The sequence below is a fragment of the Helianthus annuus genome, chromosome 15 (genome assembly GCF_002127325.2).
Source record: "Helianthus annuus cultivar XRQ/B chromosome 15, HanXRQr2.0-SUNRISE, whole genome shotgun sequence".
In the NCBI taxonomy this organism is placed as follows: Eukaryota; Viridiplantae; Streptophyta; class Magnoliopsida; order Asterales; family Asteraceae; genus Helianthus; species Helianthus annuus.
In genome coordinates, this window is record NC_035447.2 from 32,210,276 (window position 1) to 32,234,861 (window position 24,586).

The 24,586-nt window shown below is 38.1% G+C and overlaps 4 protein-coding genes across 5 annotated transcripts; 3 read left to right on the forward strand and 1 right to left on the reverse strand.

The window, feature by feature from the left end:
• The first annotated feature begins 353 nt into the window (after positions 1-353).
• LOC110911195 (lysine histidine transporter 1) lies at positions 354-5,079 on the forward strand. The gene is made up of 8 exons (XM_022155796.2): positions 354-605; positions 2,392-2,549; positions 2,625-3,011; positions 3,510-3,903; positions 3,995-4,100; positions 4,343-4,434; positions 4,514-4,582; positions 4,668-5,079. Exons 1-8 carry the CDS (start codon positions 555-557, stop codon positions 4,764-4,766), a joined length of 1,356 nt encoding a protein of 451 aa, XP_022011488.1. The 5' UTR covers positions 354-554; the 3' UTR covers positions 4,767-5,079.
• A 1,354-nt stretch (positions 5,080-6,433) lies between these two features.
• LOC110911196 (lysine histidine transporter 1) lies at positions 6,434-10,565 on the forward strand. Of its 2 annotated transcripts, none has more exons than XM_022155797.2 (7): positions 6,434-6,525; positions 8,009-8,166; positions 8,235-9,015; positions 9,520-9,625; positions 9,712-9,803; positions 9,883-9,951; positions 10,035-10,565. In XM_022155797.2, exons 1-7 carry the CDS (start codon positions 6,475-6,477, stop codon positions 10,122-10,124), a joined length of 1,347 nt encoding a protein of 448 aa, XP_022011489.1. In that variant the 5' UTR covers positions 6,434-6,474; the 3' UTR covers positions 10,125-10,565. The 2 variants fall into 2 exon arrangements, with proteins under 2 accessions (XP_022011489.1, XP_035839916.1); XM_035984023.1 differs by lacking the exon at positions 6,434-6,525 and adding an exon at positions 7,114-7,877.
• Positions 10,566-13,655: 3,090 nt separating this feature from the next.
• Positions 13,656-18,910, forward strand: LOC110909539 (lysine histidine transporter 1). Its single transcript, XM_022154443.2, has 8 exons — positions 13,656-13,781; positions 14,013-14,167; positions 14,997-15,383; positions 16,007-16,400; positions 16,587-16,692; positions 16,791-16,882; positions 16,982-17,050; positions 18,572-18,910. Exons 1-8 carry the CDS (start codon positions 13,707-13,709, stop codon positions 18,668-18,670), a joined length of 1,377 nt encoding a protein of 458 aa, XP_022010135.1. The 5' UTR covers positions 13,656-13,706; the 3' UTR covers positions 18,671-18,910.
• A 2,267-nt stretch (positions 18,911-21,177) lies between these two features.
• Positions 21,178-22,068, reverse strand: LOC110911197 (TLC domain-containing protein At5g14285). Its single transcript, XM_022155798.2, has one exon. The coding sequence runs from the start codon at positions 22,050-22,052 to the stop codon at positions 21,294-21,296; it is 759 nt and encodes a 252-aa protein (XP_022011490.1). The 5' UTR covers positions 22,053-22,068; the 3' UTR covers positions 21,178-21,293.
• Positions 22,069-24,586: the final 2,518 nt, after the last annotated feature.

Sequence of the window (24,586 nt, forward strand, 5' to 3'; positions counted from 1 at the left end):
TGTTTTTTTTTTTAATATTGTATGATTGCACGGTAAATTTTTTTTTCTTTTTTTGGATACCCCTGAATTAATGTTCTAGTTCCGTCACTGCTACTAATATAACTACTAAAATAAAGAAAAAGTTTTATTCATGGTGTAAAAAAGGATCAATTTAATAAACATATAATATTTAAATGTCAGTTGATATTAACTTATTTTACAGTAAACGACAAAACATAATTACCATTAGATTTTTTACAAGTAAACTAAAATATAAGTATATAACCTCCATGATCATATAATTGTTTTTTATTAATAAAAAATTATATAGTTGTGACATCGATGAATGTGATTGGATTCTTAAGACTTGAGAGAGTTGACCCAGCAAAGCACATGATGTATCTTAACAATGGTTTCGTGGAAACGGCAACCTCTATTGACTTTCATGTGTGAAAGATGGCCTCATCTCTTTGTCTATAAGTACACATCTAGACACCAACCCAAATCTCAGATCACAATCCCTTCGATCAGTTGTCTGTTTGCTAATCGTCGGTTTATCGGATTTTTGTGTCATAATGGTTAACGATAGCACCATGGACACGCAGAATCATCAATACAACGACAAGGTACATCCTCCTCCTCCTCCTCCTCCTCAGTAGCCGTCTATTTTTTGTATATAAACTAGTGTCGAGTTTACCATATCGACAACTCGTTATACTCATAAGTTAAAATGAAAAACTTGGTTTCTTTTTCTTGATGTTTATATGTTTTGAGTTGCCATCTTAATTCTTATAGCTATTAATTAGAGTGTGTGTTATGCGGCAACATCCCATGACACTCGTTTTATTTTCATTGGCTCCAAAAATCCACACATTCAGGACTCATGCTCGTTGCCACACTCACGCCCGAGCCCTTAAAGGCCCCTATGACACCTCTTTGGGGCAGTGTGGCACCCCTATGGGCTAGCATGCCAGACAATCCACTACACACAACATTCTGGTTTCATTTGGCATTGTTATCTTTATTTACATGTTTTCCTATTGTTTTAATTTGAAAAAAAAAATTGAAAATGGGTAGGTTGGTTTCAAGGGTAACAGTCTTGTCGATTGATGGGTTGAAGATGTACACAACGGCCCTTATGTTTATTCATGTCAAATACATCTACTTTTACATGAGTACACTTAAAAGTTGTAACCTGAACTTTACCCGTGTATCCCATTCACCTAAACAAGTCAAACAAGTTGATTGGTTGTAAAAAAGTTGTAGTACACAAGTTCAATGGGTTAACAGATAGTCATGTTTAATTAAGCATGTTAAACAAGGTTAGATATGACACAAGTCACCCAACTAAAAAAATGTTTAATAAAACTCTAGAGCACAAGTAAAAGTTGTTTCCTTCCAAATCCAAATCCAAATTCTTTCTTTTCTCTCCTTTAATAAAACTCGAGGAATGTATCTTCTATAGAAAATAAAAGCTTTAGACGTTAGAAAGATACAACCCACCAAAATTTGGTATCGCTATTATAAAACAAACACACAAAACTATCTCGAAAGGTGCAAACATGCTCACATCGATTTATTAGACCGTTAGTTTAAATAGTAAATCAAACACCCTTGTATCGATTTAGTTTAAACAGTAATCAAACACACTCGCATCGATTTAGACGGTTTTTAATTTAAACAAAAATCAAACCATTAAAAACGGTTTTTAGTCTCTATAAACCAACACCAATATATCAAGGATTGAAACCGAAACAGACCAAACAGTAGTTACGGTTTGGTACTTTTGTTACTTTTGGCACATGTTTGGTTGATCCGCTCACACGCAACTTTTAGATCCACCAAGAACATATTAACTGACATGTACAAACTTTTAAAGAAAATGTAACGTCGAGCAAAAAGATAAAAAATTACACCAGTACTTAGGAAACTTTTAATACTATGTAATAATGTAATACTTTCTTGTTTTGTTATTGGTTTTGTTATATAACTAAGAACCAGTCCAGTTTAATATCAGACAGTTTTTTAAACAAATCCACAAGTAAAATCGCTCGATTGGGTTTGAAGGAGAAAACCGCCAATTCAAAATGTAAAGAGTGCTTGTAAAACCAACGATGATCAAATCGGCCTGTTTTATTAATTTGAACCAACCGAACACCCCTAAGGGCCGGTTCAAGGGGGAATGGAATCGAACTAGCGCTTTGGGCCCCCACTTCACTAAGGCCTGAAATTCCTAAAAACATTTTTTTTTCTTTTTCTACGAAAAACGCCCTAATTTTGTTAACCGCTTTGGACCAATAATATTTTGAGCCGGCTCTGCTGCTAATGCTAAGAACACTGTTCTCAAAACTAGATCGGTCGGACTAGGAACCAAGTACATAACTGAATTTCTGATGGTGTTATACATAACAGGTTGACAACAGAACTGAGAAGGAGAAAGCCATCGACGCCTGGCTTCCGATTACCTCATCCAGAAACGCAAAATGGTGGTACTCCGCCTTCCACAACGTTACCGCCATGGTTGGAGCCGGTGTTCTAAGTCTCCCTTACGCAATGTCGAATCTTGGATGGTCAGTTTTCCTTATTTTAGCATCACTTTTTCATTATTACGCGTAAAACACTAAACCAAACTATACAAATTTCAGGGGTCCCGGTGTTACAGTTCTAGTTATATCATGGGTTATAACTCTATACACGTTATGGCAAATGGTCGAGATGCACGAAATGGTACCCGGGAAACGATTTGACAGGTACCACGAGCTCGGGCAGCACGCGTTTGGGGAAAAACTCGGTCTCTACATCGTTGTTCCACAACAGTTGATTGTAGAAGTTAGTGTAAACATTGTTTACATGGTCACTGGAGGAAAATCATTGCAGAAATTTCATGATTTAGTTTGCGGCCATAACTGTAAAGACATCAAGCTTACCTATTTCATTATGATCTTTGCTTCCGTGCATTTTGTCCTGTCACATCTTCCGAATTTTAATTCCATATCCGGAGTCTCGTTGGCTGCAGCCGTCATGTCTCTCAGGTACTCCCAAACGCCGCCTAAATATGGTTTTGGTCGATGTAAAAACAACTTTATGTTTTGGGCTACATCATACAAGTATTGTTTACCAAAAATCATTGTAAATAAACTATTTTTATATAGTCGTCAAAAGTCAGCCTTACAAACTTTAACATCCCTGCCGCAACGTATGGTTACTTTTTACCCACTAAATACGCTCTTGTGTTTAATTTTTTTCGACATTTGGATATAAATTCTATAAAAAAACGGAGTTGTATTCGAAATGGCGGCATAGTAAGGAACCAAGCCGGTACCAACCGAACAATATCAAGTACTAGTATCGGTGTTATCGGAACCGGTATTGGTTTTATAGTTTCCAATCGATGTAAAACACGACTTTATTTTTTGGGTTACATCATACACCTTTTGTATATCAAAACCATTATAAATAAACTTTTTATAGCCGTCGAAACCGAGTCTTCCAAACAACCCCTAATTCCTAACACTATTCTCACAATGCAGTTACTCTACTATTGCGTGGTCAGCGTCTGTGAAAAAGGGCGTACAACCAAACGTAGAATACGGTTACAAAGCTAAGAGCACAATTGGCACTGTGTTCAACTTCTTTAGTGCACTGGGTGATGTGGCCTTCGCATATGCGGGTCACAACGTGGTGTTGGAAATCCAAGCCACAATACCATCAACCCCGGAAAAGCCATCAAAGGGTCCTATGTGGAAAGGTGTGATTGTTGCGTATATAGTCGTTGCCTTATGCTATTTCCCGGTTGCTCTTATCGGATACTGGACGTATGGAAACGGAGTTTCAGATAATATACTTATTAGTTTAAATAAGCCCACCTGGCTAATTGCCATGGCTAATATGTTCGTCGTGGTTCACGTTATCGGTAGTTACCAGGTGAGATATTGTTAACTTTACCGGTGAAGTTTAGTTAATACGGTCATTATCCTTGTTTAATATTATCTTAAATATTATTCTTTCTATGTAGATCTATGCAATGCCGGTCTTTGACATGATTGAAACCGTATTGGTAAAGAAGTTGAACTTTACCCCTAGTTTCATGTTGCGGTTTATCACGAGGAATATATACGTTGGTAAGCAAACTAGTATGTCAAACACACCCTAGTTTCATGTTCGATCAGATAAAACAATTTAGGAGGTTCTATGCATAATAAGCAGACATTGTCTGACTTTTAAATCATTTGACATGCTCCCATTTGACTCGTGTAAGATAAAACACACCCTAATCGACCCATTTGTTAATAAACACGTTAAGATTGCCACAGCTATTTATGTATTTTTAAGCAACCTATTAACTTTCTTTTTTTGGTTGCAGCATTAACAATGTTCATAGGCATTTGCTTCCCGTTCTTCGGTGGACTACTCGGATTCTTTGGAGGTTTTGCATTCGCCCCGACAACATACTTCGTAAGCATCTTCATCTTTTCCCAATACTCTCTACATAAACACCCGATTTACGGTTCTAATCTTGTTCTTTTTCGTTCAGTTGCCTTGCATAATGTGGTTGTCCATAGTCAAACCCAAAAAGTGGAGCCTGTCTTGGTTTACTAACTGGGTATGTAACTATTATCATCTAACATCCAAAAGAAACATTTTTAGTACATTTTGATCACTTATTAACGTCACGTCATAAATTTCAGATCTGTATTATACTTGGACTTGCTTTGATGATTGTATCACCTATTGGCGGGTTAAGATCGATCATTGTTCAAGCCAAAGACTACGAGTTTTTCTCATAAGCATCAAGCTGTATGTTCGTGTGTAGGATTTAGACTGAATATAAGTGAAAAGGTTCATGATGATACCAAAAGCTATTCGGGAATGGTTACTGTTGAAAAGAGTGTTCATAAGGAAGAAAGTGGCGCCAAAGAAAATACCAGCAAGCATTTCAGCTTTTTTATCTATATTTTTTTTTTCATATTTGAAGTTATTGTGTGTGCATATATTTAAAAATACTTCTACTTGTATTTGTAGATGTGAATTACTGAATTGTACCCCCAAAGTTTATATTTGCTACCTGTATACTATGATATAAAGCTAGTGTCTTGATCAGCTTCTTGTCTAAATATTTTAACTATAGTCATTATTTTTATTGTGAAATGTTTTACTTATAGTTCCACTGTTTTTAGAAGAGACACCAAGAACCTATTTTTCTTCAATTCCCATATTACGCAACTTAGGTGGCGTTTGTTTTGCAGTTAGGAATCACTATGGGTATAGGCTTAATAACATGATGAGGATCGATATTGGTTTTCTAAAAGTATCGAGGACTTTTGACTTTACAGGTAACATGGTTTAAAAAAGCGTGAGGCACGAGAGTCAAGCATTGCTCTATGTACAACCAAATAAGTTTTATTTACGACCAGAAGCTCCGTCTATCAATTGTTTTACATATCAACCTTTATATCAAGCAAATCTTTCGTAATTTTTCATCTCTTTGGTTTGTTTTACATATCCGCCTCCTACAGACCCTAAATTTGACCAAGAAGTACATTAGGTGTTTTCCAACTAGCGCGCCTCTTAAAACAAGATTGTAGAAAGGGAAAATTACGAAAATGTTGGTTGACCAAGAGTGTTTTCAATTTTGTCACTCTCCTGCGTCCTTGGAAGGACCACTGAGCATGGGATGAGTCGGCGTATCATGTTGAAGAGTCCATGTATCACGCTCCTTCGGAAGAGTCCACCGACGCTTCAGAAGAGTCACCGACTCTTCCCATAAACATGTGGGACACGTGTCAGCTTCTAGGGACATGAACGCATCAACATAACATGCGGACTCTTCCGAAGCTCAGTGGTCCTTCCAAGGACGCAGGAGAGTGACAAAATTGAAAACACTATTGGTCAACCAACAATTTCGTAATTTTCCCTTGTAGAAACCCCATTGTCTCAAATCTGTATTTTTAAACCAAATGTACCCTCAACTTAGCAACATACTTATGAGTTCTGAGTTCTGACTTCTTCTACTTTAGGAAGCTAATCCAACCTACTCAGGGGGGAATTCAGTTTACATAATTCCCTAAATTTAAGTTAAAAGTTTCCATTTATAGCTAAATATGTATATTTGGGCAGGTTATGAATTGGATGGATATGATGTTAAACAAAAGAAACATCTGCAAGTGAGTTTATTTCAGCTATACCAATGACTGCAACAGAGTTTATTAGCTGGATTTTTTTTTACAATTTAACTAAAAATATAATAATAACTAATATGACCATATAATTTTTTTATTGATAAAATAAGTTATCTAACTGTGACACTTATAATTGTGATTGGATTCTTAAACTTGATAAAGTTGACCAAGATAAGTTATTGACTTTCGTGTTTGAAAGATAGCTTAATCTCTGTCTATAAATATACATCTAAGCACCAACCCAAATCTCATATCACAATCCCTTCGATCAGTCATTTGTTTGCTACTAGTCGGTTTATCAAGGTTTTGTGTCGTAATGGTTAACGATAGCACCATGGACACACAAAATCAACAATATAACGACAAGGTATCTCCTCCTGACTCCTCTTTATCAGTAACCATCTACTTTTGTATAAAAATTAGTGTCGAGTTTACCATGTCGATAACTCGTTATACTCAAAAGTTAACTTGAATAACCTGCTTGTTGTTTTCTTGATGTATTTATATGTTTTGAGTTGTTATCTTATTTCTCATGGCTATAATGGTTTTACTTGGCCTTGTTATCTTTTTTTTTTTTACATGTTTTCGTGTTAATTTGATGTTGAATTGATTGGTTATAAGGGTGATAATTTGACGGGTTAGAAACTCTAACCTGATACTAGATAATAGCAGAGCGGCAGATGTAGCCAAGTGGATCAAGGAAGTTGTTGCGAATACACCATGCACGTGTTCAATTCCTGTCGTTTTCCCAAATTATTATATTTTTCTGACTCAAGGGTGTCTATTTTTTTAATAAATCATTCGCTACAAAAGGATTTTTTTTAATGAACATGTCACAACATCCTCTTTTTTTTTTTTTTTTTTTTTTTTTTTTTTGTAAAGACGAAGAAAGGAATTCTATTTTCTCTCCTACTTGTTACGGCGGCGACGAAGAATCAAATTTCCCTTTTTCTACTTCTTTTTCCAATTGTATAATAACTCCAAGGGATTGTAGGTTTTTCTACCAATTCGGTCCCTCCCTTCACCACCCTCATGTGGATGGTTGCCTACAGGGTTCACGGGCACACTTAAAACCTGTAACATGAACTCTACCTGTGTAACCCATTCATCCATACAAGTCAAACAAGTTCTAGGATTTTATAGCATTATAACATATTAACTCACATGTATAGCTTTTTAAAGCAAAATAACATGTATGCAAAAAGAAAAATAATTATAAAACAACAGAGACTTTTAATGCTATGTAATTTTTTTTTGAACGGTCAACAGAATCAATCCCTAGCACTCCCGGGGTACCCACTGGACCAAACGGAGTACTCCGAGAGTAACCCAAGTCTACCACCAATTCCTGAGAAAGCCCGGTAACTCACCCGCCCGTAGGCACGATAGTGAAATTACCGGTAAAACCCGTTTGGCTCAAGGATCGAACCCAGGTTTTCCTGGGTCTCCTATCATTGCCCACCAATGCCTCACTCTGCACCAAGTGGGTGGGAGTTGAACTTGCATCTCTCAAGAGAAATGCAAGCTTTCCACCACTTGATCTAGAGATCATTGGCAGTTTAATGCTATGTAATATTGTAACGTTTCCTTGGTATTGTCATATAGCTAGGATTAAGCAATCAGTTGCTCCGGTTTGATACCAGACGGTTTTTAAAAGGATCCGCAAACTAAATTGTTCAGTTTGGTTTGAAGGAAAAAGCCGTCACGTTTCAAAAAAAGGTAAAAACGAATGTCCGCAAAACCAACCGATGACCCCTAATGCTAAAGATATTGTTCACAGAACCAGATCAGACCGGCCGGTCAGACCTGAAACCAGGTATAACTGAAAATTCTAACGGTGATATAAACAGGTTGACGACAAAACTGAAAAGGAGAAAGCCATCGACGCCTGGCTTCCGATCACCTCATCCAGAAACGCAAAATGGTGGTACTCTGCCTTCCACAACGTCACCGCGATGGTTGGAGCCGGTGTTCTCAGTCTCCCGTATGCAATGTCGGAACTCGGATGGTTGGTTTCCCTCGTTTTAGCATCACTTTTCCATTATAATGTATAAAACCATAACTATAGAATTTCAGGGGTCCCGGTGTTACGGTTTTAATAATATCATGGGTTATAACGCTATACACGTTATGGCAAATGGTCGAGATGCACGAAATTGTACCCGGGAAACGATTTGACAGGTACCACGAGCTCGGGCAGCAAGCGTTCGGGGAAAAACTCGGTCTTTATATCGTTGTTCCGCAACAGTTGATTGTAGAAGTTAGTCTAAACATTGTTTATATGGTCACTGGAGGACTATCATTGCAGAAATTTCATGATTTAGTTTGCGACGAAAATTGCAAAGACATCAAACTTACATACTTTATTATGATCTTTGCTTCTGTGCATTTTGTTCTATCACATCTCCCAAATTTCAATTCGATCTCGGGAATCTCGTTGGCCGCAGCCGTCATGTCTCTCAGTTACTCCACTATTGCATGGTCGGCCGCCATAAAAAAGGGTGTACAACCAGACGTACAATACGGGTACAAACCTAAGAGCACAGCCGGCACCGTGTTCAACTTCTTTAGTGCACTGGGTGATGTGGCATTTGCGTACGCGGGTCACAACGTGGTGTTGGAAATCCAAGCCACAATACCATCAACTCCGGAAAAGCCGTCAAAGGGTCCCATGTGGAAAGGTGTGACCGTTGCGTATATAGTCGTTGCATTATGCTATTTCCCGGTTGCTCTTATTGGCTACTGGATGTACGGAAACGCAGTTTCGGACAATATTCTTATTAGTCTAAATAAGCCAACGTGGCTAATCGCCATGGCTAATCTGTTCGTTGTGGTTCACATTATCGGTAGTTACCAGGTGAGTAATTAACTCTACGGGTGAAGTTTATACGTCATCATTAATAGAGTAAAATGCCATTTTCGTCCCTGAGGTTTGGCCAGTTTTGTGACTTTCGTCCAAAGGTTTGTTTTTCCGCATTTGGATCCAAAAGGTTTGAATTCTTGCCATTTTCATCCGGCTCGTTAACTCCACCCATTTTTCTCCTTTAAGTCACGGGTATCTTCGTCTTTTTTGTTAACTTAAAGGGCAATTCGGTCTTTTGAATACTTGTACATTATGCTAAATGCTTGCACATAAAGTGAAAAAAAACCGAATTACCCTTTAAGTTAACAAAAAGGACCGAAATACCCCTGTCTTAACGGAAAAATGGGTGGAGTTAACGGCAAGATTTCAAACCTTTTGGATCCAGATGTGGAAAAACAAACCTTTGGACGAAAGTCGTAAAACTGACCAAACCTCAGGGACGAAAATGGCATTTTACTATTATTAATATTATCTGAAATATTATTCTTTGCCCTGTAGGTCTATGCAATGCCGGTCTTCGACATGATTGAAACACTGTTGGTGAAGAAGTTGAAGTTTACCCCTAGTTTCATGCTTCGGTTTATCACGAGGAATATATATGTTGGTAAGCAAGCTAGATTATACATACCGATAATTAGTTATGATTTGTAGGGGATTACGCAACCTATTAATTTTGTTGTTTGGCTGCAGCATTAACGATGTTCGTAGGCATTTGCTTCCCATTCTTCAGTGGACTACTTGCATTTTTTGGAGGTTTTGCATTCGCGCCGACAACATACTTTGTAAGCAACGTCATCTTTTCCTAATACTCTCTACATAAACACCTGATTTACGGTTCTAACTTTGTTCTTTTTCGTTCAGTTGCCTTGCGTAATGTGGCTGTCCATAGTTAAACCGACAAAGTGGAGCTTGTCTTGGTTTACTAATTGGGTATAAAACTATTCTATCATCTAACATTTAAATATTTTATGGTACATTTTAGTCACTTCTTAACGTCAATTTGTGAATTTCAGATCTGTAGAGTTGCTTTGATGATTGTTTCACCTATTGGTGGGTTAAGATCAATCATTGTTCAAGCCAAAAACTATGAGTTTTTCTCATAAGTGTCGAGCCGTGCATTCATGTGTAGGATTTAGCCTGAATATAAGTTAAATGGCTCATCGCCTGTGTGTCTGTATGGTGTGTTATCTGTCCCTGGTATACGTTTTCACCAATAAATTGTTTAGTAGCTTACTAAGAATATTTTAGTACCCTATGTTTTTCCATTGTTTTTTTAGTAGCTATGTGCCCATATATCTTTTACTTGGCTCATGATGATATTAAAAGCTATTCGGGAATTGCAGTCGAAAAGAGGGTTCATAAGGAAGTAAAGTGGCGCCAAAGAAATTACCAGCAGAAACTTCAGCCTTGTTATCTATATATATTTTTTTTATGTTCGAAGTTATTGTGTGTGCATACATTTATGAATATTTGAACTTGTATTTGTAGAATTGAATTGTACCCCAAAGTTTGTATTTGCTACTTATAACCTTTAAAAGTAAAAAGCTAGTGCCTTGATCAGCTTCTTGTCCAAATATTATATATATATATATATATATATATATATTATATTTATTATTAATATACTAAAATGTCCAACTTATGTTTTATCTTTCCCTTTCATGTCCAGAAAATACGTATGCGACATTTGGCGCTTACAAAAAAGACATCAAATGTAGTTTCCATAGACATGTTTGATTAAGATCCTTAAGACTTTATAGCAACCAGCCTGCTAAATACAGAATAAACAGCCGGCAAAATTGTCTTATATGCACAGATTATCTCAAGCAACCTAGTACTTAAATAACCGCATCTACCCCTCCTGTTTTCTGTTTCAACTTTCCTGGATATCATTTTCTTTGCAATGAGCATGGGAACTCAATATACAGATGATGTGAAGTCAAGCTTTGACCCAAAAAGTCAAACCGAAGACACAGCTAACGTTGTAAGGATGCCTTAGACAGTTCAGATACACAAAAAGATTACTAAAAACGAAGTCAACTTACAATTAAGCAATGTGACAAGAAATAAATAAAATATTCAAGAAATCAAAGGAATTCCAAAAGCATATGAACAGAATATACATTTGTTTATAACCCTATTCTTCTTTCAAAATCTTCAGTTCAAAGTAATTCCACACCTATTAAATAAGTAACTAACAATGACCTTATGGTAAATTGGCAGCCTCATGACCTTCAAAGTGAAGGTGATGAGTTCGAGTCTCGTCTGGAGCAAAATTGCTTTCGATTGAGCCAGGGTTTTTATCACAGTGGGCCTTCGAGCGGTGAGTTTCCTTTGGAATGGCAGCGGGCCGGGTTACCAGCGCCCTTCTGCGTTCACGGGCGTGGGTGGCCTTTTGCCATTGGGTTTACCAGGGTGATCCGTTTTTCGTGTTGGACAAGTCTCATACCTTGCAATGATATTAGTCCATAACAATCGACCCTACTTAAGGGCCAACGTCCTCGTTGGTCACGGCCATGTTGGTTACGGCTGGCTCTTTCCAGGCCACCACTCCGAGCCTCGTTGGTCACGGCTGGCTCTTTCCAAGCCACCACTCCATGGGCCACCACTCCGAGCCTCGTTGGTCACGGCTGGCTCTCTCCAGGCTACCACTCCAAATTCCAACTCACTTGGACCAAACGAGAGAAAAGAAAATGAGGACTGGATTTTGAATTGGACTGGGTAAATGGGCTCATGTAAAGGGCCTAGCAATAAATTGTAAAAAGGCCTAATTTTATATAGTCTATTTTTCAAAAGATTCGCGCCCAAACGTTTTCCCCCGATCAACCCAATCAATGTCATTTATTTCTATAAGTCATGTACTCATCTGATTATCATGGGAGGCTTTGATGGTGTGCGGGGAGGACGTCCGCACAAGGCCCGCGATTTCAAGGGGAATGCAATTTAAAAAAATCCGTATATGGTTTTTTTTTTTTTTTTTTTTTTTTTTTTAAATAGTAAACGCATACCACTTACAATATAGGCCCATTTAAAAATCATTTTTTATGGTTTAGAACTTAGCCTACTTGGAATTTGGTTTATTGAGCCCAATACTAATTTAATTTTTTTTTTTAAATAATAACATAACATAACGGAAGGACACATTTTTTCCAAGCTCGAACAGGGTACGTGAATTCTCAGAGACGCCTCTGCTGATTATTAAACTGCCAAAGGGCTTAATTCTTACGGTATTAAAGTGTGTTTCTCTTTAACTTAACTGATTGAGGGTTTTCATTTTTATAATGGATATTTGATCAGATTTAGAGGTGGCTTTAGAGCATTCACATTCCCTAATATTAACCTTTTTTCTGTAGGTTAAGAAAACAACATTCAGGTTTTTAATCAAATTTGACACTAAATCCCATTCTACAAAATAGGGATCTCGCTTAGATATTTAATTCTCGTTCTCTATATTTAGGGACTCACTATTTATTGTGTGTGTATTGTGAGTAGCAGAAAGACACCAAGCAATAACCAATTGAGTTAATTACGTTTTTCGTTCCTGTGGTTTGTCAAAAATCACTATTTCAGTCCATTAGTTTAAAAATTCCCAAAACAGTCTTGTGGTTTCACTTTCGTAACTATTACAGTCCACCCTCACTAATGCCATCCAGTTATTCTGTTAGTTTATTTGAAATGACCATAATGCCCCTGTTATTAAAATTAAAATTAAAATAAATAAAGAGTTACTTACGTTTTTCGTCCCCCTGGTTTGTTAAAAATAACCATTACAGTCTATTGTTTTGGCAATTTTTAGAACTAATGGACTGTAATGGTTATTTTTAACAAACCACAGGGACGAAAAACGTAACTAACTCTTTTATCATTTTAATTTTAATAACAAGGGCATTATGGTCATTACAAATAAACTAACAGAATAACTGGATGGCGTTAGTGTGGGTGGACTGTAATAGCTACGAAAGTGAAACCACAGGGACTGTTTTGGCAATTTTTAAACTAATGGACCGAAAAACGTAATTAACTCTACTATAAAACTAGTGTCTTGAACAGTTTCTTCTCTAAATATATTAAATAGAACTATTATATGAATACTTAAATGTTCTACTTTTGTTTCCATTTGTCCTCAGACAAGGGAAACAACCGATTTTCGTCTAATAACATAACGATAATCGACATGGATTTCTATTGTGATGGACGATTCCCAGATTTACGGGTAACTTGGTTTAAAAAAGTGTGAGGTGTGAGGCGCGCACATCATGTATGTGAGAGGCGTCGCTCAGGTTAAGAATTGGCTGGATATGATGTTTCAGCTATACCAATGTTACACAATGCAGTCTTATACTCTTATGTGGTATATGACAACAAGATTTGCTTTGTATGCATCTTATACTAATTCAAATGTTTTTAAAATAGAACATCACGTTCGTCTTTCCCTTTCATGTCCAGTTAATACGTATGCGACATTTGGCGCTTACATAAAAGACATTTTATGTAGTTTCCAAAGTCATGTTTGATTAAGATCCTTAAGACTTTTTAAACACACAGCCTGCTAAATACAGAATATTCAGCCGGCAGATACCGTCATATATGCACAGGTTTTATCAAGCAACCTAGCACTTAAATAACCACATCAACTCCTGTTTTCTATTTCATCTTTCCGGGATATCATCTTCGTTGCAAAGAGAATGGGAACTCAATATACAGACGACGTAAAGTCAAGCTTCGACCCAAAAAGTCAAACCGAAGATACACCCAGTTTTGTAAGGCTCTTATGAGGCTATTCTTCCATATTGTTTTAAGTATCTTATGAAATGTCAACCTAACTCAGATTGTTATGAGAGAAAATACACAAAAAGATTATTAAAGATGTGTGCCTGATGTATCTATAATTTGATCCACCATACGCTTGAATGTCAAATAACAGAATATAAAAAGTCATTATTATAATATTAATATGTACCTTTATTGTCTTCATAACTATGTGATAACAGGATGAAAGGACAGCAGAGCAAAAGGCAATAGATGATTGGCTTCCAATTACTTCATCAAGACATGCGAAATGGTATTATGCCGCTTTCCACAATGTAACCGCAATGGTTGGAGCTGGAGTTTTAAGTCTTCCGTATGCCATGTCGAATCTCGGATGGTAATACTTCTACGATAACAAACAAACCCAAATAATATTTTTATCGAAAATCAAGATAATACCAACTAACTACAAAATCAGTCTGCTTGTTTCAAGTCAAGCATACAAGATTTTCGATCAGGGCATGTACTGTCAAAACAAACATTTATTTTTGGTAACCGTGAGAACTTGTTATCAGAAAAACTCATGGACCCCATCAATACCCTGCTAACTAATGACATTGGGTAAAACACAATATTTAAAACAAAGAATGATCAGGGGATGTAGTAAACCAATAAAATTAAAAAAAAAAAAAAAAAAAAAAAAAAAAAAAAACTAAAAATATTTCACTACAAAAAATAGAGTGAATTTCAAGGATTGTCCTTTATCTTTATACCCATTTTCAGACGCTGTCCTTTATGTTCAAAATTGACGAGTTTTGTCCTTTATGTTTTCATATCATACATGTTTGTCCTTTAGGCCTAACCCAGTTAGTTTTTTCAGTTAAATTTGGTTATATGTTTTGCACATGAGGGCATTTTTGTCAATTCAAAGGTATGTTCAACGGCAGATTTACAGCTCAAAGCTTCTGCAACCTTTAAATTGACAAAAATGCCCTCATGTGCAAAGCACATGACTAAATTTAATTGAAAAAACTAACTGGGTTAGGCCTAAAGGACAAAACGTGTATGATATGAAAACATAAAGGACAAAACTCGTCAATTTTGAACATAAAGGACAGCGCCTGAAAATAGGTATAAAGATAAATGACAATCCTTGAAATTCACTCCAAAAAATATAATATAGATCTTTAAAACATACTAACTGGAGATATTGATGTTGAAAACAGGGGACCAGGAGTGGTAATACTTATTCTGTCATGGGTAATAACATTGTACACACTATGGCAGATGGTAGAAATGCATGAAATGGTACCTGGAAAACGGTTCGATAGGTACCATGAACTCGGGCAAGAAGCATTCGGTGAAAAACTCGGTTTATATATTGTGGTTCCTCAACAATTGATCTGTGAAGTTAGTGTGTGTATAGTTTATATGGTCACAGGAGGGACATCATTAAAAAAGGTTCATGATACTGTTGTTTGTGATGATTGTCCAAGGATCAAATTGACATTCTTCATTATGATCTTTGCTTCTGTACATTTTGTACTGTCTCACCTTCCAAACTTTAACTCCATATCTGGTGTTTCATTGGCTGCTGCAGTGATGTCTTTAAGGTAAGCTTTCACATCCCTCTCGTTTTGATTAGTGGTTATTTGTAATTTTTTTCTATTTGGTTACAATGAAATGCCATTTTCGTTCCTGAGGTTTGGCCAGTTTTGCGACTTTTGTCCAAAGGTTTGTTTTTCCGCATCTGGATCCAAAAGGTTTGAAATCTTGCTATTTTCATCCGGCTCGTTACGTCCATCCATTTTTCTCCGTTAAGTCAGGGGTATTTTCGTCTTTTGTGTTAACTTAAAGGGCACTTTAGTCTTTTTCACTTTATGTACAAGCATTTAAAATACCCCTGACCGAATCCATTAAACCGTATTGCCCTTTAAGTTAACAAAAAAGACGGAAATACCCCTGATTTAACGGAGAAAAATGGATGGAGTTAACGAGCCAGATGAAAATAGCGAGATTTCAGACTTTTGGATCTAGATGCGGAAAAACAATCCTTTGAATGAAAGTCGCAAAACTGACCAAACCTCAGGGACGAAAATGGCATTTTACTCAAAACGCACATCCAAACATTCCATATCATATACATGCTTTCAAAACGCACATCCAAACATTCCTTCAGTATAAATCTAAGATCATCAAGCATTATCCAACTAATGAAAGTGATTATACTAAACAGTTACTCAACAATTGCATGGACGGCTTCTATTCACAAGGGGTTGCAAGAAAATGTACAATACGGGTACAAAGGAACGAACCCATCAGAAACCACCTTCAATTTTTTCAACGCTTTGGGTGATGTGGCATTTGCATACGCAGGCCATAATGTTGTGCTAGAGATCCAAGCAACAATCCCTTCAACACCCGAGAAGCCTTCTAAGGGACCCATGTGGAGGGGGGTGGTTGTGGCTTATATTGTAGTTGCATTGTGCTATTTTCCGGTTGCTTTAATTGGATACTATATGTTTGGAAATGCTGTGGATGATAATATTCTTATTTCATTAGAGAAGCCTAAATGGCTTATTGTAGCTGCTAACATGTTTGTGGTCATTCATGTCATTGGCAGCTATCAGGTATCAACCAATAGAGACTCTCGCCTTAATGATTTACATTGTTTTAACATTTATTCACTAGTTAGCAGGGTATTGGTGGTCCAGTGAGTTTCCCCTAACGGGTTATTCTAGTTTTTTTTATTATTATTATTTTTTATAAGCTTTCCTTAATGGTGCTTACTAACCTTTTTTTTTTTCTTTTTACAGATTTATGCAATGCCAGTTTTTGACATGATTGAAACCTTGTTGGTGAAGCAATTGAACTTCAAACCAAGCTGGATTCTTCGTTTTTACACACGTATTACTTACGTAGGTTAGTAACAGCCTCAATCACGTATAAGGCTATATGGAAACACATTTATATCTTTATATAAGTTAAGGATCATTGACCTTTGTTTAATTTGTGTTCAGCATTAACAATGTTTGTTGCAATATGCCTCCCTTTCTTTGGAGGACTCCTTGGATTCTTTGGAGGCTTTGCATTTGCCCCCACAACTTATTTTGTAAGAATGTCTTTTAACAACATACATTTACGGATTACAACTTATACGCGTTTTCCGATTTCCTAGAAGCTTAATATTATCTTGTTTTGTTCTCGCTAGCTGCCATGCATAATGTGGCTTGCCATTTACAAGCCAAAGAGGTTCAGCTTGTCTTGGTGCACTAATTGGGTAGGTTTGAACCCATGATGTTTGTTTAACTTCTATAATTTTATTAGAGTAAATTACAAGTTTTGTCCTTTATGTTTGTCCCAAATTGCAGGCGCTGTCCTTTGTCTTTAAAATTGACGATTTTTGTCCTTAATGTTTGCAAATCTTGCACGTTATGTCCTTTAGGTCAAACCCAGTTAGATTTTTTGGTTAAAACTGATCATGTGCAAGGCACATGAGGGCATTTTAGTCATATCATCTCTTCAGGGACTATTGTGTAAAATACTTATATGTAGGGACTAGTATGTAATAACTTGAAAAGTCAAAAAAATATAGCATCTTTCTCTCTCTCACAACTGCAAGTCCCCTCTCTCTCTCTCTTCTCTCCTCTCTCTCTAACATGATCTGAAGCGACGACTGAATGTGGTGGTGGGTTAGGTGCGGTGGCGTTTGGTGGTGGGTGGAACCGGAGGTAATTCTCCGATGTCGTCCTTCTTGCAAATCTCCAGCGAGTATGGCACCATCGCACCACAAGAGGAACCGGAGGAACAGAATGATTCTCCGACGTCGCACCACAAGAGGAATCTCACCTGTATGGGTTAATATGCAATCAGTTTCTTGAAATCTTGTAAATTTCTTAGAATTTTTTTGTGGGTTCCTATCTTTTTAGGTTAATTTGCGTTCAGTGTCTTGAAATGCTGAAAATTTCTTGTAAACTTTTGTGGGTTCTAATCTTTTTGGATTAACTAAGGTCTGAAGATTCATAAAATGGTGTCTATTGAGTTTGGTGAAGATGGAACAGGGGATTTGAAAGTTGTGTTATTTGGTAAACAAGGGTTTATTGTGAAGTTGAGTGTTCATAAAAGTTCTGTCAAAAAATGAGAAATTGTATACAGAAATCGGCGACAAAGCACTCAGACCTTGTCCGGCGTTGATTTACTGACGAAATTTATGGGTAGATTGGATGAGGTGGGTTAGGGGCATCGAAGGTGGTTGTGTGAGGTGGGTTAGGGGCGACGGTGGTTGTGGGAGGTGATTCAGGGCGGGGCGGTGGTGGTTGTGGGAGGTGATTGGGGGTTTTTGATTTGGTATTTAGGTTTTTGAATTTTGGGGGTTTTTGATGCAAGTAGCAGTGAGCAGAGGAGGTGGAGGGTGGTAGTGGCGGTGGAGGGTGGTGGCGGTGGCGGTGGCGGTGGAGGGTGCTGGTGGTGGTGATGGAGGTTATATATACAGTATATAGTTAAAATAATAATAATATTTTTTAACTATTTTGTTTTATTTTTTAAATACTATTAAATAAATGAGGTAAAAAGACTAAAATGCCCTCATGTGCCTTGTACATGATCAGTTTTAACTAAAAAATCTAACTGAGTTTGGCCTAAAGGACATAACGTGCAAGATTTGCAAACATTAAGGACAAAACTCGTCAATTTTAAAGACAAAGGACAGCGCCTGCAATTTGGGACAAACATAAAGGACAAAACTTGTAATTTACTCATTTTATTATGATATTGGGACTAAAATTGATATTTTAAATTTCAGATTTGCATCGTTCTCGGTCTGTGTTTGATGATTCTAGCTCCAATTGGAGGGTTGCGAAATATTATAAAGAATGCCAGCCATTATAAGTTCTTCGGTTAATCGTCTCTTTGCCACGTAACCATATAAATAACAGCATAGAGAACCACCCTTGATGGGGTTTGGCTGCCTGCTTTGCACTTATCATTCTGCAAAGATAAATACTATCCATGTTTGTACAATACAGTTAGTGCCCTATTTCTTTGTGGTTTTATTTGATTGTTTTTCTGTTAATTATCGTTTTCGGTTATGTCGTACCATATGTTCAAGTGACTAAATGTAACATCCAGTCTCTCATACCAACCAATATTGTATGATTTTTGCCCACAAGGAACTCAAAGCTTAGGTTTTGGTTGCCCGGGTAAGAAGGTCACCCATCTAGGAATTAGTCTCATCTGTTACGCACGCTTAACTGTGTCTCGGTAGGAGCTGGGATTGATGAAAGGTTCACCCTCATCTGACCTAACCTAGACCCTATGTTAAGGACTAATACCATTGCAAGGTATGAGACTTGTCCCGCATCAGTTGTATGGGCAACTGATGTGGGGCTTATATACCCTCATCTGACCTAGCCTGGATATGTATGTTAAGACTAACACTAGTGTTCGTGCACCGGTAGGGGATACTGATTTCTTTCCTGTGGAAGTAGGACTCCACCAAGGGTCAGCGTTGAGTCCTTTTCTATTTGCGATTGTCCTAGATGAGTTGTCAAAGTCGATTCAGGAGTCAGTTCCGTGGTGCTTGCTTTTTGCAGACGATATTGTGTTGATTGAAGAAAGTAAACAGAGCTTGAATGTGAGGTTAGAAGATTGGCGGGTAGCCTTAGAATGCAAAGGTTTGAGGATAAGTCGCTCTAAGACTGAATACCTTTACTGTGATTTTAGTGGAGCAGGCGATGAGCACGACACCCAGATCACCATTGAGGGCCAGGTGGTTCCACAGGCAACTAAGTTCAAGTATCTAGGATCGTTTGTTCAGAGCAATGGAGAGATAGACAGTGACGTAGCTCACCGTATCCAGGCTGGATGATGTAGGTGGAGAGCAGCCACAGGGGTGTTGTGCGACAAGAGGTTCCCTGTTAAATTAAAAGGGAAATTTTATAGGGCTGCAATTAGACCCTCTATGTTATACGGAACAGATTGTTGGGCCATCAAGAAAATTCATGCTCGAAAGCTAGAGGTAGCAGAGATGAGGATGCTAAGATGGATGTGTGGGCACACTAGGTTGGACAAGATAAGAAATGAGGTTTTTAGAGAGAGATTAGGAGTTGCTAGTATTTCAGACAAGATAAGGGAGGGGAGACTGAGATGGTTTGGGCATGTCAGGAGGAGGCAGACGACAGACCCGGTTAGAATAGTTGAAACACTTGCGGTAGATGGAAGGAGGAGTAGAGGCAGACCGAAAATGACGTGGGATGAGCGGATTAGACAAGATTTGCTAGATTTGCACCTCTTTGAGGACATGGTCGATGACAGATCTTCGTGGAGACGTAGGATTAAGGTTAAAGATTTTTAGGAGTTTGGCATGGTTTTTAGCTTAGGCTCCTATCTTATGAGTTTTTTTCAGTTTCTATGAGGTGTGATATAGTTTTATATATATATATATATATATATATATATGTATGTATGTATGTTTTCACCTATTCTCGGTGTCGTAGTTTTACTAACAAGCACTTACTTATTTATCCGTTTATTATTATTTCTATTTCTATCTTTTGTAGTAGTGGCGTGCTTATATATGTTTTTTTAGAAGCTTATGTCTTGGTTATGGTTTTTGGAGCCGGGGGTCTCACTGGAAGCAGCCTCTCTATCCCCTAGGATAGAGGTAAGGCGTGCCTACATCCTACCCTCCCCAGACCCTATCAATAGCTTCGCTATATGTGGGAGTATACTGGGTATGGTTGTTGTTGTTGTTGTTGCTCTCTCACTCATCAGACTAGTCTTTTGGGTTGAGTTCTCTCGTTTGGTATGTAACATTGGTATCAGATCCAGAACTCGGAGTGGTGGCCTGGAGAGAGGGCCGTGACCAATGAGGACGTTGGTTCTTAAGGAGGGTCGATTGTTAAGGACTAATACCATTGCAAGGTACGAGACTTGTCTCACCTCAGTTGTATCCTTGTCTCTTAAGGAGGCTTGATTGTTAAGGACTAATACCATTGTATGAGACTTGTCCCACATCAGTTGTTAGTTGTATGGACAACTGATGTGGGGTCTATATAACAAATGACATCTCTCACTCACCTGACTAGTCTTTTAGGTTGAGTTCTCTCATTTGGTATGTAACACCCTACCACTAGCTCAGCTATGAGTGAAATTTTATCGGGTACATTTGTTTATTTATTTGTTTACATTTGTTTATTTATTTGTTCTGGGTACAAGTGTTTATTTGTTTGTTTTAAGCATGCTTAACTGTGGAGTTTGAGGCAAGCATTCTTTATGAGCTCAGTATCACTCATGTGATTTGCCTAAGGTGCTAGCTACATCACACCGTCCAATCTTTATCAAGTAAAATAAAGTATATTCACTAGCTCAAGAAGCAACAGCAACAAAACAGATCATTCAAACAACATGTTACAAAGAACCATGAGTAACAACAGTCAGTTTTATTTCAATATTTCATCAACAAGTATCAATTTATATATAACCCTCACTAATATGATACATCAAACACCCCAAATCACAATATCTCACCAAACTTTCTTCCCCTTCTCAACCCTAACCCCTCTCTCCCTAAACAACTCAACCCAGTTATTCGAAACCCAAAGAACACTAACGGAAATCGCAGCAACCACAACACAAACCCAAGAAACCCAAAGCCACCTCGGCACAACACTATCCGCAACACCACTAGCATAAAAACCCACCATCCTATAAACAAACAAAGGCGCCCCAACCCCTCTAACAACCGAATAAACCCCGTAAAACCACACAGACATTTTATCAAACACCTGGCGTGCAACTTCCGAATCCCCTTTTCTCGCCCCCGCAAGCGTCCAAACGTTCTGCAACAAACTCGTAACCTCGGCCAAGACTAGCAAAATCAACACAGAATACGCTCCGTGGAACGCAACGTACCGGCAAGTAACAAACACAAACAGGGTTGCCAAATGGTGACCAATGAATAAAACATCTGTTGGGTAAAATGTAAGGTAGTGAATAAGGTCCATGATGAAGTATGCAATGCTGTATTCGAGTACCGAGTTTTGGAAGCGGGTGTTGGGTGATGCGAAGTGGTGTTTCGGGTCGGAAAAAATGGCGATTCCGGCGAGTATAGCGGCGGGGGTGCCGTGGGTTAAGGAGATTAAGCAGCTGGCGGCTTCGGGTCGGGTTTTTGGGGTCCAGTTACGGAAGATGATGAAGTGGGCGAGTAAGTAAATTGTTAGGAACATTGTGAAGAATACAGGGAGGGGTGGGGGTGGGGATATAATTAGGGTTTTGATGTCCATTTTTCGTGAATTTTTGGTGATGAAGAAGGGTGTGAAAGAATTTATAGAGGTATTAATGTTGTTCAGTCAACGCCGCCAAAGCGAAGCCATTGGTCAAACTTACAGCGGTTGCGTGATATTTTCAATGCAAAGCATTAGGGTGAGAGGGCACTCTCCTCTCTTCTCTCCTACGTACACCCAATCATTTTATGTCACGTCAACTTCTTCTGTTAAACTCCTTTTACATCCCAATTTAATGGCGGCACTCCTCTCTTAGAGGACTTGCTTTTTTTTTTATTTGTTGTAAAATTATGCATGTTTATAAATTAAAAAAAATATTAATAAAAAATAAATAAAATTTAACAAAAGACATTTCAAAGTAGAAAATAAAAATTACATTCAAACTAGATAATAAAAATTACATTCAACTAGAAAATAAAAATTACATTCAAACTAGAAACTAAAAATTACATTCAAACTAGAAAATAAAAAATTTAGAAATTGCACGGCCACCCGTACTTGTTAACGATGTCGCGCTTTCGGGCGAGGATGAACCGCAACATTTCCGGCGGAGCATCGTCGTGCGGCTTGAGGAATGTTTTCATATCTCGATCGTAATTGTAGTTTCTCATCGTCTCGCGTTGTTCCGATATGAGCTCGCGAGCCTCCGACTCTCTTATCTTCCTCAATTCAATCGCGTGCTTCGCTTCTTTCATGGCGTTGTATTCTTTGAATTGTGTCGCCAACTCGGCCGAGCCCTCGGACGATGTCGCTTGACGCTTGTCTCGCCGTTGTGTTCTTTGTGGCGAGGGGTCTTCGTTCATATCGGGTATGGAAGGGTCCACATCAACGGGCTTTCTTTTTTGTGCCGAACCTTCCCCTTCCTCACCCAACAATGGGACTTGGGCCCATTTGTCGTGTTTTCGAACGACCTCCCATGCCTCGACATGTTGAAAACCGTTCGGATATTTATCTTTAAATTCCTTTAAAGCGACTTTCATCACGTTGAGATCGCTACACCCGCTTCCTCGTGGGCGATCCTACATATTATAAAATAATAAGTGTTAAAAAAATATGAACTTAGTAAAGAAAATTAAAAAATATACAACGTTAAAAGATATAATTTTTACCGCTTGTTGGTATAGGCTGTTGAAAAAGTTTATTTTCGTCATCATCGGGCCCCATTTAGACCGTACTTGATGCACGGTCCGGTTACTTCCACCAACGGTGACGTTAAAATGATCTAAAATCTTACGCCAAAAACTGTCGCGGTTTTGTTGATTGCCCTGCCCTTCTTTTTGTTGGTAGAGCAATGTACCCACACGCATTCGCCAACACCTCTTCTTGGACCTTTGTCCATTTTTGGTTCTCCATTTTTCCCTTTTTATCCCGAGCGTCATCTTCTTCGTTACCGGCATCTTCATCCACACTATATTCATCGTCGCCGGTGTCATCTTCATAGTCGCCCAAATTTTGAGTTTCGGGCACTACCTCCTCGTCCTCGTCGTCGTAAATAGGTAGAGGACGTTCAACATTTCCTCGTGTAGATGGAACTTGTGGGGAACGAAAACCATACGGGTCGAAGGCGGGGGATTGAGGAGGATCCATTGATAACAAATTTTGAAAATAGCCGAAATTGGGTTGATGGTTGGGTGGTTGGGTGTTGTAAAAGGAGGGGTGTGAAGGTTGTTGGAAAAAAAAACGGGGGTTGTGAAGTATATCCGAAAGGGGGTTGTGGTTGTGCACTTGCACCGCTCGAACCACCACGAGACGGTTGCGATCCCCGTCCCTTAGTTTTTTTCTTGGCTTCGCGGGGTTGGTTCTCCATTGCTCGGTTTCAGAGTATAAAAGTTTGAGAGTGATGGGTGTGGTAAAAGTTTGAGAGTGGTGGGTGTTGTAAAAAATTAGTGAAGTTGGTTATTTATATTTGTTTAAAAATTGATTTTTTTTTTATAAATTTGACCGTTTGAAAGATGACTGTTCCTCGATCCATGTGCACATTCAAGCGGTGAACCAACCCCGATTCGGGTCCCCGCGGTGATGGCGGCGGTGTTCCCGATCGGGGAATGGGGTCACCGATACCCCTCCCCGCTAGTGCCCCGTACACCCTTATATTTGCGTGATATTTTCAAAGCAAAGCATTATTTGTAAAACGTGATATAGTACGATATAGTTTAAGAGTAGTTTGCTAAGTAACGGTAAAGTTTTGAAAGTGTTAAAGTTTATGTTAAAGTGTTATGTTTATTACATAGTATAAAGTTATGTGATGTGCCGATGTGTCTCATATGCTTTTCATGTTTTATGGTTACTAAAATTGACGGTTGCCTTGGAAGCTTGTGGACGTCTAGCCGTCTAGGTATCGATTGAAAGCTTATTTCACTCCTAATCATCTTGGACTGGCATCCTAGTTATGCTTTATATTATTCAGACAAGTTATGTTTTTTTTTCAGGCATGTAATTTAGAATACTACTGTCGACTGTATGGATTATGTTTCCGTTGTGTAAGTTATAAAATTTTTTATGTAAGAATTTTATGTTAAAGAGTAAAACCAACC